The 17,405-nt window shown below is 50.8% G+C and overlaps 2 protein-coding genes across 2 annotated transcripts; both read right to left on the reverse strand.

Moving 5' to 3' along the window:
* Window positions 1-3,139: 3,139 nt before the first annotated feature.
* On the reverse strand, window positions 3,140-9,452 carry LOC133411810 (leukocyte cell-derived chemotaxin 1-like). Its single transcript, XM_061694508.1, has 7 exons — window positions 9,311-9,452; window positions 9,066-9,206; window positions 7,942-8,082; window positions 7,525-7,638; window positions 6,296-6,446; window positions 4,917-5,026; window positions 3,140-3,881 (listed from the first exon to the last, which is right to left on the reverse strand). The coding sequence occupies exons 1-7, from the start codon at window positions 9,380-9,382 to the stop codon at window positions 3,660-3,662; spliced, it is 951 nt and encodes a 316-aa protein (XP_061550492.1). The 5' UTR covers window positions 9,383-9,452; the 3' UTR covers window positions 3,140-3,659.
* A 2,426-nt stretch (window positions 9,453-11,878) lies between these two features.
* LOC133411643 (protocadherin-8-like) lies at window positions 11,879-15,896 on the reverse strand. Its single transcript, XM_061694236.1, has 3 exons — window positions 13,311-15,896; window positions 12,970-13,186; window positions 11,879-12,456 (listed from the first exon to the last, which is right to left on the reverse strand). The coding sequence occupies exons 1-3, from the start codon at window positions 15,702-15,704 to the stop codon at window positions 12,179-12,181; spliced, it is 2,889 nt and encodes a 962-aa protein (XP_061550220.1). The 5' UTR covers window positions 15,705-15,896; the 3' UTR covers window positions 11,879-12,178.
* Between the last annotated feature and the right edge of the window lie 1,509 nt (window positions 15,897-17,405).

A 17,405-nucleotide genomic window follows, 5' to 3' on the forward strand; every position in this document is an offset into this window, starting at 1 on the left:
GTGGGCGGATCTGTCAGCCCAAAGAACAACAACAACAAGACGGCAGGGAGCGAAGTTCTGTTTATATGCCGATAGGAATGAAATGCGGCATCACTGATTTGAGGGACGGGGGCTTCAGATATGTCCTCGAGCTGCTGGATTAAGTTTATTGATCACGCTTGGGTCGCCTGGTTCGGGCAGCCTTGAGGAGGACGAGTGACTTCCGCTTGAAGATGTGGGACTCGAGGCCTCAGTTCCTCAAGCGTAGGCAGTAAATGCTCGTTTACCGGCGGGCTTATGTTCCAGAAAGGATTTCTCAGTAGCATATATGGATTTCGGTGCCAATTTGGGATCTTTTCGAGAGTTGCGGGTGTTCTATTTGTCCACTTGGGTTGACGCTGTGCAAGTACTTGCCTATTAAAGGTGGGTGTGCAAGAGCCCTTGAGGGCCATTTCCTTCCTTGAGCATTGCCACTTGGCTCACTCACCCTGACGGTCCTGGCAATGTAGTGGGCTTAAAGCATTCTCAGAAGCCAGAATTCATTGCAGTGATGTTTTAGACTGCAGTCATGTCGTTCTAGAAAATCAAGCTCAATGTTGCACTTGCGTGTCTTCCTTTTATGAGCAGAGGTGGGTCAAGTACTTAACATTTCCCAACACCTGTACTTGTCAGAATACTTTAAATGCCCTGTACTTTTGACTTTTACTTGAGTATTTATGTGAAGAAGGATTGATCCAAAGACCGACATGCCGTTGGCTACTTTTATTCATTCATTTTTGCGTTTGCGCGTCTATTTTTAGACTCCATCTTCCACATCCGCATAGGGTGCACGTCGCGCCAATCAAACGAGATCGCCAAAGTCATTTGACTCCAATTCACCAATCAGACGACACAAGGCAGTCACATGACCGCGCACGTCGCCTCCACGAGCCAATCAAAATGACTCATTTGGGGGGGGGGGGGGGGGGGACAACGGCGCGTCTGTATTTATTTTACAGACTCCAAAAACACAACAGCTTTGTCATGCAGCTCTTCAATGGTGACTGGCCAAACTTGGATATTTCAGCCCACTTCTAATTTGCGAAAACACCTTGTGGTAAGTTGCAGATGTTTCTATTGTTTTGGCAGCGGATATGGCAACCTTCGCCCTAGCTTACGGTGTCGCACGCACAATCGCTAAGTCTGGTCATCAAGTCCTTGAAATGTTTCTGTAGAGCCCACTGTGTGCGCCTTGTTGGTTTTTGGCAGGTGTGTGTCGACTCCCATATATTATTTTTATATATATTATATGTGATTTTCATGCTCTGATTTTATTTATTTATTTAAAAATAAAAAGAAATCAGAAGTTACTCGCAAGTTACTCTTTACTTGAGTATTTGTTTCATAGGGCGCTTTCTTACTCTTGCTCAAGTAACTATTTGGATGACGAGTCATATTATTCTCAAGCAACAGTACTCTTACTTGAGTACAATATTTGGCTACTCTAGCCACCTCTGGTTATGAGTAGTTATGATATGAACTATTCATCAGGCTAAGGTTGGTACACTGGGTGGGTAACGGACCGTCTCGACATGACGTGTGCCAAAGTACTCGGCAGTTGTCTTGTCACTTAAACAAGAGAAGACGAAATGTGTTCGTTCCAGACTTGGCCAACGTTTACTGGCGCTGAAGCTCAGCCAGAGACTGAGACACAGACATACAATATGAGTGGATACAACCAGTAGATGTGCCCGTGCCTAAGTGATGGCCATGTTGAATGTGGCGACATTTCATCAAAAGGCAATACATTGACATATGGCGGCCATGTTGAATGTGGCGACGCATGAGGTGGCGACCGTGTTGGCAGGCGTTCTATGCATTGTCACGGAGAGCGAGCGCATGGAGGCGGTGTTAACTTGAAGTGGAGTACGACACACGAGTCTCTGGAGTCTGGAACATGCTGTTTTTGGTAACGCTAACAGTGTTTTTTGTTGTTGTCGGGTCAAGCCATTTTGCCGCGGCAACAAATGTGTAACTTGGAAGCGCACATTCCTCGCGGCTCATGAAAACGACTCTCCTTCGACAACAATATCACCACCAAGCACACCAGCGCTGTAAGTTTGGGTACAATTTTAAACTTGGAAGCTTTATTTATATTTAGTTACAATAACTTTGTACTGAACTGGCTGTTTTAGGACACGAAAAAAGTACAAAACTATCGTACTGTACAGTAATATGGGTGCATATGGCCTCAAAAAAAAAAAGTGGTCCAATGTAATTGACAATTAGCTATAACGGACAACCCCCCCCCCCCCTATGAATTAGTCTGTTAAATCAAGGTTCCACTCTATTTGTGAATTTATTTCATAAAGCTGAATGTGGCTTGTATTTTAAATGGCGGCTTTCTGGTCATGTCCTTGGCATCGTCAAGCAATTTGGGGACTTACCAATTGCGTGAGTTGAGGTTGCTTTATCAGCCAAGAATAAGAGCCCAGTTGACCTGAAGTCACATTAAAATCATATAGCCAACTAAGCTAACTGTATCAGAGATGTTAAGGTGGGTAACTGCGCTACGCTCACCTATAAAAAAAGAAAATCAGAAAATGCACTGAATCCGCAATAGGTCAACCGCGGTACAGCGAGGAATTTCTGTTCTCTGAAGCCGCGACCGTGATTGGGCCTCTGGGGCACAAGAGCGTTAATATGGCTCAGCCTCCAAAGTGTTTGGGCAAGCCACATGTGAAATTCTTCACACATTCTTTCATCTCCAGGGATGATCAAATGCGCATTTGTGGCTCAAGATGGAAGTCAAGACACACACAAAACGCATTCATCCAGGATAGTTGGCACACACACAGACGCCACCCCCGACCCCAGCCTGAGGCGTCACTGTGACATCAAAAGGAGCGAAGCGCTTTGCATCGTGGGTAAGCTCCGCTAGCGTGACGGCTACGCACTCTTTAGTCTCGTTAAAGAGTTGGAGAGATGCAACTCTGACACGAAAGTACTGCGGGAACTTGTTTCTGTGCGGCCGTTCCCAAACGCAGAATGTGCTTTTAATGTGAAAGAGAAATGAGTGGCGAGTACCGCCCACAACCGCACCTCACAAGAAAGCAAAATGCTTAATGAAACGACTCCAGCTCAGATCTGACCAAAAATGTTTATTCTGTAATATTGCACTTTGAAATGCAGCTAAAAATACATTGAGATGAAAGCCCCTTAAGCGGTCTTGAGTGGAAGGTACTATTTGTGCAGAAAAGGGGAGTTACAGGGGTCAGAAATATTTCTCACAGGACTTGGTGAATAGTTAAAAGATGCTGACTGCTGATAGTAGAATGTTGCATCCTTTACATTTATTTACATGAAAGAGGACGGGAATAAGACCTGGGTTACAATCTTCGTCATCTATGCTTTATCCTATAGCTAAATAAGTGACATAATATTATTCAAAATCATTCCCCGTGACAATATTTAATTTGATTGAAAATGTTCAAGATTTTCACCTTGCGAGTGAACTTTTTTGCAGTGTTCTGTCTTATGTCTACTTGTGGCCCAAAAACCGCTCACACCAAATGCAGAATATGAAACTCCGGCGTACCCAATCTGGCTTCCTTTTATTCGTCATCTCCCTCACCTTTCCGAAACGAGTCCGATTCCCCCCCCCGCCGGCCGCGTCTCCGCCACGTTCGGGGTGTCTGCGTTTACACGATGCCCAGGATACGCGCCACCCACCAGTTGCAAGGCATGATGACCCGACAGGCCACCCGGCAGCCTCTGTAGTGGTACGGCCACGGGTGGTAGCCCCCCAGCGGCTCGCAGATCCTCTGGCAGTGGGTGTAACTGCGACGGCACTCTCGGCAGCAAACGCCCTCGTGGTCCAACCTGGGGTCGATGTTCGTGGTGTCCTCCCCCTCGAGGTTATTCTAGGAGGAGGCGGAGGACTGAGGTCAGCGTGTCGTTCGTGGGACGCTCTGCATGCAAACCGCTCGGATATTTATATACCCGACAGAAATAGAAACGACATTTTTCATGAGCTGAACTCAAATATTTGTGTCCGTCCAAAAAGTCTCAAAAGGCCTACTGTACTTCTCCCAACTATTGTCCACAAATCTCTTGAAACGTGTGTTACTGAGCACTTCTCCTTTGCCGAGATAAATCATCAGCTTGACATTTCAAGAGGCCAATGAGCAGTGATGGGGAGAAACTCATTACATGGAGTGAGATTCATTTATCGTCATTTAATCACAAAACGTAATCGTAATCCATGACATTCCTGGGTGAAAATGTGTCGTTAAAAGACAGTTGCGTTTGTAAATTTACATGACCGCAAATGTTTCAGATTCGTGTTTTTTTTTTTTTTCATGTCGCTTCCTCCTTCTAAAGCTGACACTTGTGATTGGCTCGCTCTGGTCTTGTGCCATTCTGCGCTAGTCTCAAACATGACATATTTTCCCAAATATGTTCTCAAAACGCCACCTAGTGGTGCAGTCTATCAGTTTGTCTGAGGTTTCAAAAAGCTTCCTGTGGGTTTTGTTTCCGCAGAAACATCCAAGGATCCTCATTGAAAATTAAAAAGTCCTCAACATAGAATCATAGGCAATTAGTTGTATAACTTTGAGAAAGTCGTCGAAATAGTCGCACTCGTATTACGTTTTCAACAGGGTAACTGGTAATTGTAACCAACTACGTTTTCCAAAGTCATCGTCCTTACACTGGCCGCATTTACATATCTCCCTCTTGCGTTGTGAAATAGTTTCTTTTTGAGCACGGAGGGTTCAAACTGCTTTGTGTTTCCCCCGCAGCAGCAGAGGAAGGGAGGCGCTAAGAAAGAGGATTAAGGAGAAGAGACGACCCGCGGCCCTCTGCCGCTGTGAGAAAGTCTCGGCGCAAAGCGTCCTCGGGTCGACGCGCATCCGAACGGACGGCTGCGGTCAACCGTTTGCACGCGCGTGACTCACCTGGTAGGGGTTCTCGGGGTTGAACTCTGCCTCCACGTCCTCCTCTTCCTCATCCCCGGGCGCCCGACGGCGTCGGCGGGGGGCGGCGGCCCTCGTCTTCCTCCGTCCGCCTGCGCGACATCACAAAGTTTCGAGAGCAGAACGGCGCTGCCTCAGGACGCCGTCTGATCGCTAACTTTTGGCACGCTTGTGAAATGAAAGCACTTTCAACCTCCTCGAAGGATAAAAAACGTTGTACTAGTTCCATTGGCAGTGTGTTTGTCCCTAAAATAAGTGAACAAATTCTACCTGGTATAAATTGACTTGATAACATTCTTTAAAAGAAGTCTTTTTGTCTTGCTGAAATTTTAGAAAAGTCAAAACTGTCGTAAAGTAAGCCCAGTAAGATGTTTTCAGTCGGAAGAAGATCAATCATTTTGTGCATCGTGTAGCGTTCGACAATAGCATTCCTCCATGTTTTGACGCTAATCTCCCAAAAAATGATACGTATGACTACTTCAACCTCGGAAAATATGACAACCGTCGCCCCGAAATGTTTGATTTTTATGGACATGAAGAGATGCTCATTATGGACAAAAAGCTTAACGTGGCTTAATGTTCCGAAACTGCCATCAATCATCACCAAAAATGATGCGAACATCTCTACAAGAGTGTAAACCCAGTCGGACGGCTTTTGTGCATGTCAAGCCTTTTCCTATAGACACTCACTAAAAAGATTGAAAGGAAAAAGTATCTTCATCTTAATCACAAGTAGAAACAAACGGAGTCTGCTTCAACTAATACCATACAAACAATTATATTTCCATATTTGTATTGAAAATAAGTAAACATTGACAGAAAAGGGAGAAAAAAAAAAAGAACCCTTAGCTTGAATAAGTGGTTGACCCCTTGACCTTTTGCCAGCAATGACCTCGCGCAAACCCGAGTTGAGATGCTGCGGCTTGCAGACGCCCCCGCAGGAGTCTTGCGGAACTGCAAGAGGAACGCTCCGAAATTGTGATCTGGGAGCGATTGCTCGAAGTTATTCAAGACAAAAGGGGTTCTGTCAATGTTGACGTGTTCTGCTCCATGAAAACATTTTTTCAAAAACATAATTGTTAGTTGAAGCACTCGGTTTGTTTCTTGCGGTTTAGATGAGGACCGGACGACATCGGATGACCAATTTATGCGTAAATGTAAGAAGTTCCAACGGGTTGACATACTTTTTCTTTTTCTGTCTAACCTGCTCAAAAGCCGTAACACTGGCTTTATTGTTCAGATCTTTTCAGCCGTGGACGAGGGCGTGCTTAGGGATCCGTTTTGGTGACGATTGATGACAGTTTTGAGACCTTGAGCCACGTGAGGCCAAGCGTTCGTTTGAAGGTCGTGCGCTTGCTTACCGGTAGAGTAGGTCGGACGGAGCCAGAAGATCGGCAGATCTGCGCACAGATCCCTGATCTTGTCGCTGAGGAAAGCGGCGTCCGAGAGAGGCGCGCCGGCCGCCACCCACACGAGGTCGTCCTCGAACTTGGCCGGCATCACCTCGTCCTCCTTTGACAACAGTGAGAGCAAATGAGCATTCCGGCCCCCCCGCGACAACAGCGAATGGCGCGAGGGGCCCCGGCACGACATTTCGCACAATTCATCAGCGTTGGAAATTGAATGGCCTCAATTTTCAGCTTTGTGGGAAATGAGCAGCACATCAACTCATCCGGTTTGTAGACGGCAAACAATCACACTGTATTTACGTCCCGTAGTGGTTTTTACTCCGAGGGATCGAAGCCTTCGGGCCAACATCCGTCTTTTGAACTCGCCGGAGGGGAAAATAAAAGGCGCAATCGCTGACGAGAGCTTATTTGAGGCCTTCCTCTCTGGCTGGGGTCTGCGCCTTTGAGCCATCTGCACTATGCCATCGCTCTAAATGCTAGGAAATGAGCGGCCACGAGAACATCTCCCTTGTTGACACACACCCCAAACAAAAGCATCATTATGACGCAGAGAAAGAAAGGCAATAAGAACAGCTAATGACTACTGGAGTGGGTGTGCTGACGATTTCAATTGTCAATTGTGCTGACGTGGATTTATGTGGAATTAAACGCTTTGAATGATCAGACCGCTTCAGTCGAGCAATCATTGGGACACGTGTGTGTGTGTGTGCGTGCGCGCGTGCCCGCAATGTACTGCACGAATGGGGACCCTCCCACTAAATGCGCTGCGCTGCTGTTCGAGTGGTAAACACGGAGGACCGAAGGTGGAAACCGAATATTTGCTTTTGCAGTCGAAAAGTAAAGAGGCCGACTCGTTTAAGCAAGTCGTAATTGAAAACGTTGATACGCTTGAATTCTGAATTCCTTTTATTCCAAACAGTCCAGCGTCGCAACATTTGAGTCAGGGTCTAAACTTTTGGGGACAGCTCTACTTGACTATTTTGTTTGCGTTATTTTTAGGTCCCTTGCATGCAAATGAGTCACACACGGAGACGTGGAGAGGAGAATCTTTTCTTTTCTCTGCAAGACGAGCTGGCCAAATGTCTTTTGCATGAAAGGATTGCGCCTGAAAGTTGTTCTACCGCCTGAAGGGAACACGCAACTGAGAAGCATATGCAAGAAGACACGAAGGGCCGACCCACCAGGTCAAAGGTCACGGAGTCCTTGTCAAGACGCTCCACGTCGGGCAGGCGGGCCTTCACCTGGGTCTTGATGAAGCACTTCTCGCCCCCTGAAAACCGGATCCCGGTGATTCCCTGGGGGGGGAAAGGAGTACGGTTTGATTCCCGGCTGCCGCGTCCGGACGACTTCGACGACATTGTACATCGGAAGCACGAAATGGCCAAAATGTGCGAGTCCGGCAGATGAGGCTGCAACGTCGAACTCCACGATGAAGAAGATCATCGGAGAGGTGATTTACTCGGCAAGTAACGTGCTCGAGGGTCCTAGTTGACCCACGAAGGTCACCGGCGCGTGTTTGAGCTTGCGATTCAGAAAACGTGATTTTTGCGCCGCTGTTCCTCGTACGCACGGGCGCCCTGAGGTGTCTGCTCACGCACAATCTCAAAATCGTGGACCTCCACGGCCTCGTCGGCGCCGCTGCCCGTGCTGAACCTTTCCGTGTTGTTCTCCGTGTCGATCTCCGCGGTGCCCTCCTCCACTTTGCCGTTGATGCTCATGCTGTAGTGGACGTTGTAGACCTGCACGCACGCACAGACGGACACGTGAGGTGTGAGAGTCGGCCCCGCCCGAGAGCGAAGCCCTTACTTTATTTCTAGAATTAAAGAGGTTTGCTATAGCGCATTTCGACATGACATCACACGTTCTTCCAAGTGGCAAAGTGGTAGTTTGTGCGACGCGTCAGTCGAAACGAGGACCTTACGTGAGGTCAATTTAGGGATAGGCCGATTTTCGCTATTTTGATGCATATCGGCCTCTGTCCTTTTTTTAATTTTTTTAAATCAGACAGCCGATAAGAGATGAATTCAAAACCGGGTAAACGTCAGAGAACTATTCATCGATTCATTGAACATTTCAGCGAACGCCACCGGAGCCGCTCGTACTCATCGTCCCGTTGGATCCAAGTCGATGTAAAAAAACTGGAAATCTCTCGGGGTTGATCTGGTGACGCGGCCCCAAACCCAAACCCAAACACTTTTCTTCCACTGTTTTCAGTGCAGGTCACGTTTGTGTCACCCGGATTCATGCCGGCACCTGAAATGGTCTTTTCAAGCCACCCAAAACCGTTCCAAATCTGCACGTCCCCCCTCTCCTCTCACACACCTCTTGCCCCTGGAGCATCAGCTGGACCAGAGAAGTCCGTCCGCCCCCGCCCACCCCAGTCTACCCGGACTCTCCACATACGAACAACAGCTCCATTCATGCAGCCCATCGTGAAATATGTCTTGTTTAACTTGGAGCAGTATGTTTTCTTAGCGTGCCAAAAAACAGCCCCCCCCCCCCCCCCCCACCCACAGAAGCCCCAGTTGATGCCCAATTCAAATGACTAAATTTGTGCCTTTTTCCTGAAATTCTGCTTTGTCGTGTCAACTTGTGAACATTTTCAAAAGTCGAGCTCCTCGTCCTCCCGCTGCCGCAAAACCAACTGGCAGAACAAACTTCGCATCCCATTTAAGCAGCTCATCGTAGCGCAGGCTAAAACTCACAGGAACGGGGGTCTTACGTGTTTGTCATTGTTGTTCCAGAAGTAGAAGGCTCCGACGGCGCCCAGGAGGAGCAGCAGGGCGCCGGCGACCAGCACCGCGATCCCGGCCTTGAGGACGCGCCCGGCGGCGGCGGGCTTCGCGGCCACGGCCGAGTAGGCCTGCGAAAACGCACCGAATCGTCAGAAGGGCGGGCGGCATCGCGAGCGTTTGAAAGTAAGTCTACGACGGCGGATTTAAGACCGAAGCCGAAGTCGACTCTTACCGGAGGCAGGAACTGCCGGAGGTCCTCCGGTCCCGCCGAGGCCATCGCCGCTTTCTCGGAGTTCCCGGCCATGACTGAATCCGACACCTGAAGACTCGCTCAATGGCTCGCCCTCCTCTCGCTCGCTCGGTTTCTCTCTTGCTTTCTCCTTCCGAGTGGGAGGAGGTGGGTCCGGGTCCACCTCCACCCACCCTTTGCAGTTCTTCGGATCTTTTTTTTTTTTTTTTTTTTTTTTTATTTATTTTTTTTTTTCTTTCTTCTTCTCTTCCTTCGTCGTCGGCTGGTACCCGTTTTGCATGACGTGTTGACATTTATGAAGAACCCTCCGTCTGAGGAAAATGGGATTCGTGTCACTTCTGACCCTGACCCTCTTCCAGACCCTCTTGTAACTTCTATTACTCTTTTCCTGTCCTTCCGCATTTCGCGTGGCCCCGAGTGTGGGCGGACCGAGCTCCGACTGGCAAGTTATTCTCGAATGAAACCTTTCAAACATGGGTTTGACATTTGGATCCCAAATGTCGTTCTTTCACCCTGAAATTTGACACACCCAAAAATGATTATTCTTTTGTACATGTGCTCCAAAGTGGATATGCACAGAGGCTCTTCCGGATCAGATTCGAACCGTTCCTACTAAAACAAATTGAGCGTCAAATGAATGAAAATGGCGCTAAAGGTAGGAATCTTCAAATGGTGAAAATGTCCTCTACATGCCATAAATGTATGATTTATGACATATTTTTCCTTCAGCGGTAACGGTTCAAGAGGGCGCTTGAAACGGTCCCGAGAACCGTCCTGTGTCTCCACCGCATTCGCGCAAGTTCCTGAGGAAACGCGCGCCCGTTCATCTTGGAAGCGTCATTGAGGAGATCGGCACGTCCAAAATTAGTTTGGCACGCCGCCAAAAGCTTATCGCGAGGCATGACGCCCACGAGCCAGAGGCTGAGCGACGCCGTGTTTGCTTACGTGAGTGACATTTGCTGTCGCTGACCTAATACGGTCCATGTGGGACTGACAAAATCTCAACCGGAATGCATGAAACCAGCAGGTGAAAATGTCTGAGCTTACAAGTCTTTACCTTTGGAAAGCAAAGTGCAGAGGCTATCGTCCGAAGCGGCTTCATGAAGACGATTGCTTCTGAATTCAAGGATGATGTTTTTCATAAAATGGGGGCAAAGAAAAATGTCCAACTGCGAGGTTTGCAAATCAAAGATGAGAGACGACGTCTTCATCCGTCGCTATAAAAACCACCCGACGGTTAAACTACCGTCGCTAATTTAACACTTGAGATTACTAGTCAAGCGTTAATTAAGCTTCATAAGAAATTGTTTGAATGGCTGCAAAAATGCGTGCGCGTTGGGGCAAAGAGGACAAATTCAGAAAATGGGGCGGTTGACGTTTCCCCGGCCCTCCGAAACTGCGCTTAGCGTTTGTTTTTCCGACTGCATAAACACTCAAATCAAAAGTATTACGCAATTATTCAAAACTTCCACTCAAGGAGCAAAACATTGGCCCACATTTCAAGTCAAAACAAAACCCATTTTGCAAAGCAATACGCAAGTATCGATACAATATTCCAACTGAATATAATAGGATACGACACGTTTTGATTTGCGGAGACGACACGCATCGTATAGATTGGAGGCAGAAGCATATCACGAGCGCCGCTACGAGCAGCCGTCGGGTGCGGCGACACCCGACGGCGGAATTGCAGACGCACCGATCGGGTCGAAGCGCCAGAAGATGCGGCGGGTGTGTCCGACGGGTTTTGCGCTGGCGCCGCGATTGTCTGGCCGCGTCCGGCTCGGCGGAGGGAGAAAGTCTCGGGTTTTCTTGACTGCATCTTCATTTTTTCCAGGTTTTCTCTTCTTTTTCTGGAATGGATCTGAGGTGTTCTGCTGCGTGTCGGTCTGCTTGTGTGAATCGTGTGTCGTGTTTTGACAAAATGAGGCCTGCTTTGAAGGAATTGAACCAAACCGACTCTCCCACCTTGTGAGCCTTTCACGCCGCTCTTGTAATTGACATCGTTTTCTTTTCCTGCCGAGTTGAGAGTTTTGCATCCGAGGTCCGCTCGGTAATTAAGAATGAAATTGAAGTTATCATCTTGACCTTCGGCCGTTAGCGTCGGATGGCTGTGGCTCAAATGTGTCGGAACGGGTTTTAAGCTCCAAGTCGTCACTGGACAATAAATGGATATGTTTAGATGTCTTTCAAAAAAGGTGCGTTCAGTTGTTGTCTTCTATTTCATTTGATGTGGGTCGCGACCGGTCAAGCAAGAAGCCGACGTTGGCCGTGCGGGCTTTCCCTCGCCGTCGGCCACATTTGCTCCATCGCGTCGCACGACTTGCGTCTCATTTCACTGGCAAATCGCTATTGATGTGACAATGACCGATCGATCCCGACTTATTCTGATTGAATGAACATGAAAGCGACCGCCGGCGTGACGCGAGGACGTCGGCGCACTGCCGCGGAAACGGCGACACCTGTCGGCCGGCGTGTGTAATTCTCCAAACAATCCTGCTTCAAACCACGTTTTTAGTGCAGCGCTTCAACGTTTATTTTCTTGTCGCAACTTTGTGATGATAAAAACCATTGAGAGCATTCCATACACGGTTATCAACTCGGCTTACAATGTCGGAGTCCTGCGGCCGAACGCGACTCGGGAGGTTTGAAATAGAAGCATGCTTTAAGATCTCCACTTCATGATGGCTTTTATCAAAAATAAAATCTCTCTATGTACAAAGCTTGCGTATAATACAGTTCACGTTCAAACCAAGAAGAAAATCTGAGAGCGACTGAATCGCACAAAAAGCTTTTCCACCTCTCGCTGTCCAGGGAGCCTCACGGAAATCTTTTGGAATAGAATCTTGCTCAGGCCTCCTCGCGGCTGGCGGCGTACACGGGGATCGCCACGTCGCCGCAGTCCTCCTGGACCCTCGCGGGCGCGATGGTCACGTAGTCCAGCACCTTCTCGTACACGCTCTGCAGGCCCACCGTTTTGGGGATGTGGGCTCGGTAGTAGTTGTTCCGAGGCAAGGAGGACGCGGTCGGGGCGGGCGAGGGCGCCGCGTCGGCTCTCGCCGCCGAGGGGCTCCAACAGCGATCCGAATGGCCCAGAACCCTACACTCGCTGGTGCACGCCCACAACGCTAAAACGAACCAAAAACAAAAGCAGAACAGCAGAACGTGTTATGCCGTCAAGTCAGACGAGAGTGAAAGAAAGCAGCGCCACAAATCTTTTCAGTCTCCGCCCCCTCGCCTGCCGAACCGGGAGAACGCACGGCACAAAGATCAATCCAGATGTGTTCTCTTTTTTAATGCTTTTTTTTTTTTTTTTTTTGAACCAACCACAAGAAGGCCCTTACTGGAGGTTTATCCCCACTTATTCAAGAATTATTTGGGTTTCGAAAATGTTGTTTCCCAATGCGGTTGTCGTGGGCGTCAATGATCCGCAGATTCTCACGATTTTTCACTATCTACAGATCTATACAATGGATTCCTCTGTCAATCGAGCTAATCGTCATGAACGACCAATAGGATGCCTGATGGGGGGGATGACAAGGCGTATTGCACAAATGTGCGTCAAGCGTTGATGTTCGTGCACGCAGCTGCCCGAGACGAAGAGAGAGCCTGAATCTTGAAGTGAAGTTTGCCCCGCTCACCATTTTGAGGAACAGATGCGCCATCTTTCTTCAAGCCTGCGGTGTCTGCGCTCACATCGCTGTCACTGTCATTGAAGTCGCTGTCCCCCTTGCCGCTGTCTTTGCCGCTGAAGGCCGGGTCCCTGGCAGAGACGGTGGCGTAAGAGTTGCCCTTCCAGATGGCGACGGGCCTCACGGCCTCCTTCGCGCTCCCGTAGCCCGGCAACGTTGAGTAGCCCTGCAAATGAAATGGAAAGGGGAGTGAAGTTCTGCGTATGCCGTCCGTCCGTTTTCAACAACATTCGCGCTCACACCGACGGACAATTTACAGTCTTCACTGACGCCCCCAAAGGCGGACTCACCTCGTGTTTGTTGCCCCTCGGTTTGCCGTTTGGTTCGGAGTCATAAACGCAGGGGACCTCGCCGCCGTCCTCCGAGGCCGAACACACGTCGTGGGTCTGGCCGCCGTACGAGCGCCCCTCGAAGCCCGCCGCCGCCGCCCGCGCGGGGAGAAGCGGGTTAGCGGCCACGCGCTTCCCGCCCCGTTCCGGCGTGCCTTCCTCCCCGTAGGAGTCGCCGTCCTCGCCGCTCTTGTCTCCTCCGTGGCGCTTGCAGGTGGTAGCGATGATGATGATGGCGAGGAGCAGGAGGGCGCAGCTCCCCGCCAAGACGACGATGACGACCACGGACAGGTCCCACTGCGCCGGCGCGCCGCCCGCCCGGTACACGGCGCGGTCGCTCGGCGGGGAGCCGGCGACGATGAGGAAGCGCAGCGTGGCGGCGGAGGTGAGCGCGGGCCTGCCGTTGTCGCTCACCGTCACGGTGACGCTCAAGGCGTCGTCCGCGTCGCGGCTGAGCGAGCGGTTCAGGTAGACGTCCCCCGTGAGTTTGTCGACGGAGAAGACGGAGGCTTCGCCGGCGGCCAGCCCGAAGGAAAGCTCAGCGTTGACGCCCTCGTCTGCGTCCCGGGCCTCCACCCGCGTGACGACGTAGCCTCTCGGCGAGTCCCGGGGCAGGACGACCTCGGCCGAGCCGTTGTTGAGCGGCGGACGGGTGATGGCCGGCGCGTTGTCGTTCTGGTCCACGACCCTCAGGAAAACATTCGCGCTTCCGGTCAGGGGCGGGGAGCCGCCGTCGCTGGCCGTGATCCGGAGTTCCAGTTGCTTCGTTACCTCGTAGTTGAAGCTCCGTAGCGCGTAAAGAGACCCGCTGGCGGGGTCCATCGACACAAAGGTGGAAACGGGAGAGCCCATGAAGTAGGCGTCGGCGAGCTTGTAGGTGACCTTTCCGTTCGACCCCGTGTCCAAGTCCCGCGCCACCACCGTGGCGACGTACGCGCCGGGCGCGTTGTTCTCCACCACGGCCACCTCGTACGCAGGCTTACTGAACACCGGAGCGTTGTCGTTCTCGTCCGTGAGCCGGACGGTGTACTGAGCGACGGTTCTGAAGGGAGGAGAGCCCAGGTCCTCGGCCACCACCGTCAGGTTATACTCGGGGATCTTTTCACGGTCTAACGGGCCGGTGCTCACGATCACGAAGCTGTCCTCGTAGGCTTGCTGCAGTCTGAAGTGATCGTGCCCGTAGAGGGCGCAGCGCACTCGGCCGTTGGCTCCGGAATCTCGGTCCGAAGTACTGACCAGAGCCACGAAACTCTCCCCGGCCGCCGCCTCGGTGATGTAGGCCACGTCCGCAGCGATGGACGTCATGGGCGTGATGGAGATCTCCGGCGCGTTGTCGTTAACGTCTTGCACCTGAACGACGATTTTGCATATGGCCGGGCTGGGGTTCGGCCCCGAGTCGGCGGCCTGGACGTCGAACTCGTACGTGTTCTTACTTTCGAAGTCGATGGGGCTTTCCAGGGTGAGCCTGCCGCTCTTTCTGTCCACTTTGAAGAGTTGGCGGATCTCCGAGGGCGCCCGGTTCCCGAAGCCGTACGCCACCTCGCCATTCAGACCTTCGTCCGGGTCCTCCGCGTTCAGGTCCAGCAGCAGGGAGCCCACCGGGGCGTCTTCTGGCAAGTCCACGGAGAAGCTGTCGCGGTCAAAAACGGGGCTATTGTCGTTGTAATCTTTCACCTTGACGTTGACGCGCGTGCTTCCGGAGCGGGACGGGTTCCCGCCGTCCACGGCGACCAGTTCCAGCGCGTAAGAAGCCCGAGTCTCTCGGTCCAGCTCTTTCACGAGCACCAGCTCTGCGTATTTAACCCCGTCGGCCCTGCTCAGCACGTCGATGGAAAAGTGACTGTTAACTGAGATCTGATAGCTTTGAATGTAGTTCAGCCCGACGTCCTCGTCCACGGCGAAGTCCAGAGGGACGCGCGTCCCCACGGCGGTGTTCTCGGAGATGTCCACGCTCGACTCCTTGCGAGGGAACTCCGGGGAGTTGTCGTTGATGTCCTTGACCTCCACCTCGACGTGGATGAGCTTGAACTGCTCCTTGGAGAAACTGACCACGTCGAAAGAGATGAGGCATCGCGGGGTGTGTTTGCAGATGCGCTCGCGGTCGATCCTCTCCCCGACGCTCAGCTGCCCGTCGCTCTCCCTCAGTCGGACGAAAGAGGAGTTGAACTGTCTCATCATCCGGAAAGCGGACCGGGAGCCGGCCGAGGCGGAGGAGGCGTCCTCGTTCAGGTTACCGATCGCTGTGCCCGGGGCGTCTTCCTCGAAGGTCTGGTACTTGACGGTCTTCGCCTTTGCGAAAGCTGCCAGTCTTGTCGACGAGATGACGAACAACAGCAGCCACCTCGTTTCCCTCATTTTTGCACTTAACAGCAATGTCAGCGATATGAAGAGAACGAGAATGGAAAAGCAAAAAGTCCTTCCCAAACACTTCCCCGCTCAACCTACGAGTAGTAAACGTTGCAATTGTCCGCGTGTGCGTCCCGGAATGCGCCGCTCTGCCTTTGTCTCGCTCTCGCTCTCGTCCTCGTCCTTCCCCTCGTAGGTGTGCCGCTCTCAGCGCAAAGCGAGCTGCGGTCTCCGCAAAAGGGTTTATAGGGGCGGGCATGCAAATGAGCCGAGCTGCGGCCAATCCGGGCTGCGACGGGGGCGGGGGGATGGCTTCTGAAAGACCCCTAAACCCGATCTAGAGCGAGTCCGACACTGTCGAAAAGCTCGGCGTGCAAAATGCGGGCTAAATTCACGAGGTGATTTAGGATGCGCTATAGTTTGCGGGGCTCGTTTACGGTCCCGAGGCTGTTAAAGGAGTCGGGGGTGCAGGGAGGCGCAGTGTCCCTGAGCTAGAGGACAAAAACATTTGAATAAGGAGGAGGCGAGGGCACCCAAAGATTTATGTGTTGACATTGTCGCTTCCCCACGCACGTGTCTGCGCCGGGCACTGGCGGCCTTCTGAAGTGGAAAGATAACGGGCCTCGTCCAACCGCGTTCCTCGCGGACGCTTATTATCCTGAATCGCAGCGCTGGGGAGTCAACAATGACATGCCATCAGATTTCTTCATCCCAGAATGGATGGAAGTGGAATCCATGACACTCGCTGGGAGAAAATGTCTCATTGAATTAAAGTTGCTTTCCGCCATTTCCGTGATTAAAATTCATTCGTTTTCCACACGGCGGGGGCGCGTCCCAGCTGTCTGTTCACCCCGAAACGGTCGCCGGCCAATCGCAGGGCGCCTAGAAACAAACAACCATCGGCACTCGCATTCACACCTACGGCCCATTTGGAGTCTTCGATCAACCTGCCACGCATGTTTTTGGGGGCTGTGGGAGGAAACCGGAGCACCCGGAGAAAAGCCACGCAGGCACGGGGAGAACACGCAAACTCCACACGGGCCAGGCCGGATTTGAACCCGCAACCTCACAACTGTGAGGCAGATGAGCTTCAGCGGTCGCCCGCCGTGATTCAAATTTTTGTTACGTTTAAAACATTAAAGAGCTGATTTCATTCGTTTTTAGCCGTATCACTTCCTCGCTTGTGATTGGCTCTCTTTGGTCATGTGCCATTCTGCACTACGTAGTCTCAAACATGACAAATGTTTCCAAATATGATATTGAAGTACTCGCTTGTGGTGCAATCTATGAGTTTGTCGGAGATCGTGAAAAGCTTTGACTCATAGTTGACTTTTGAATACTTTTATTGTTATAATTGTGGACGTTTTCTGGAACATTCTGGCTTGTTGTATGTCGCGATATTGTCTACATTGTGGACATTTGTCATTAGGTCAGCATATTATCATGTTTTCCACATGCTGGGCACATTTAATGCAACCAAGACATTTTACATTTGATGGTGTTTTGCTCTCTGTTTATTATTTGCGTAATTAACAAATGCGAGGTCAACTCCAACATACTGATCTGCGGTTTGCATCCACTTTTTTTCCCCCGAGAAAACGTCCGAGGGTCCCGTTGATGCCTTCACTCAAAATCATGGAAAATCCTCCAAATGTTATCCAATATAATGATTGAGATTCATTGAAAATAGTTGCGCTACTTTTGGAATCT

The sequence above is a fragment of the Phycodurus eques genome, chromosome 13 (genome assembly GCF_024500275.1).
Source record: "Phycodurus eques isolate BA_2022a chromosome 13, UOR_Pequ_1.1, whole genome shotgun sequence".
Taxonomy (NCBI): Eukaryota; Metazoa; Chordata; class Actinopteri; order Syngnathiformes; family Syngnathidae; genus Phycodurus; species Phycodurus eques.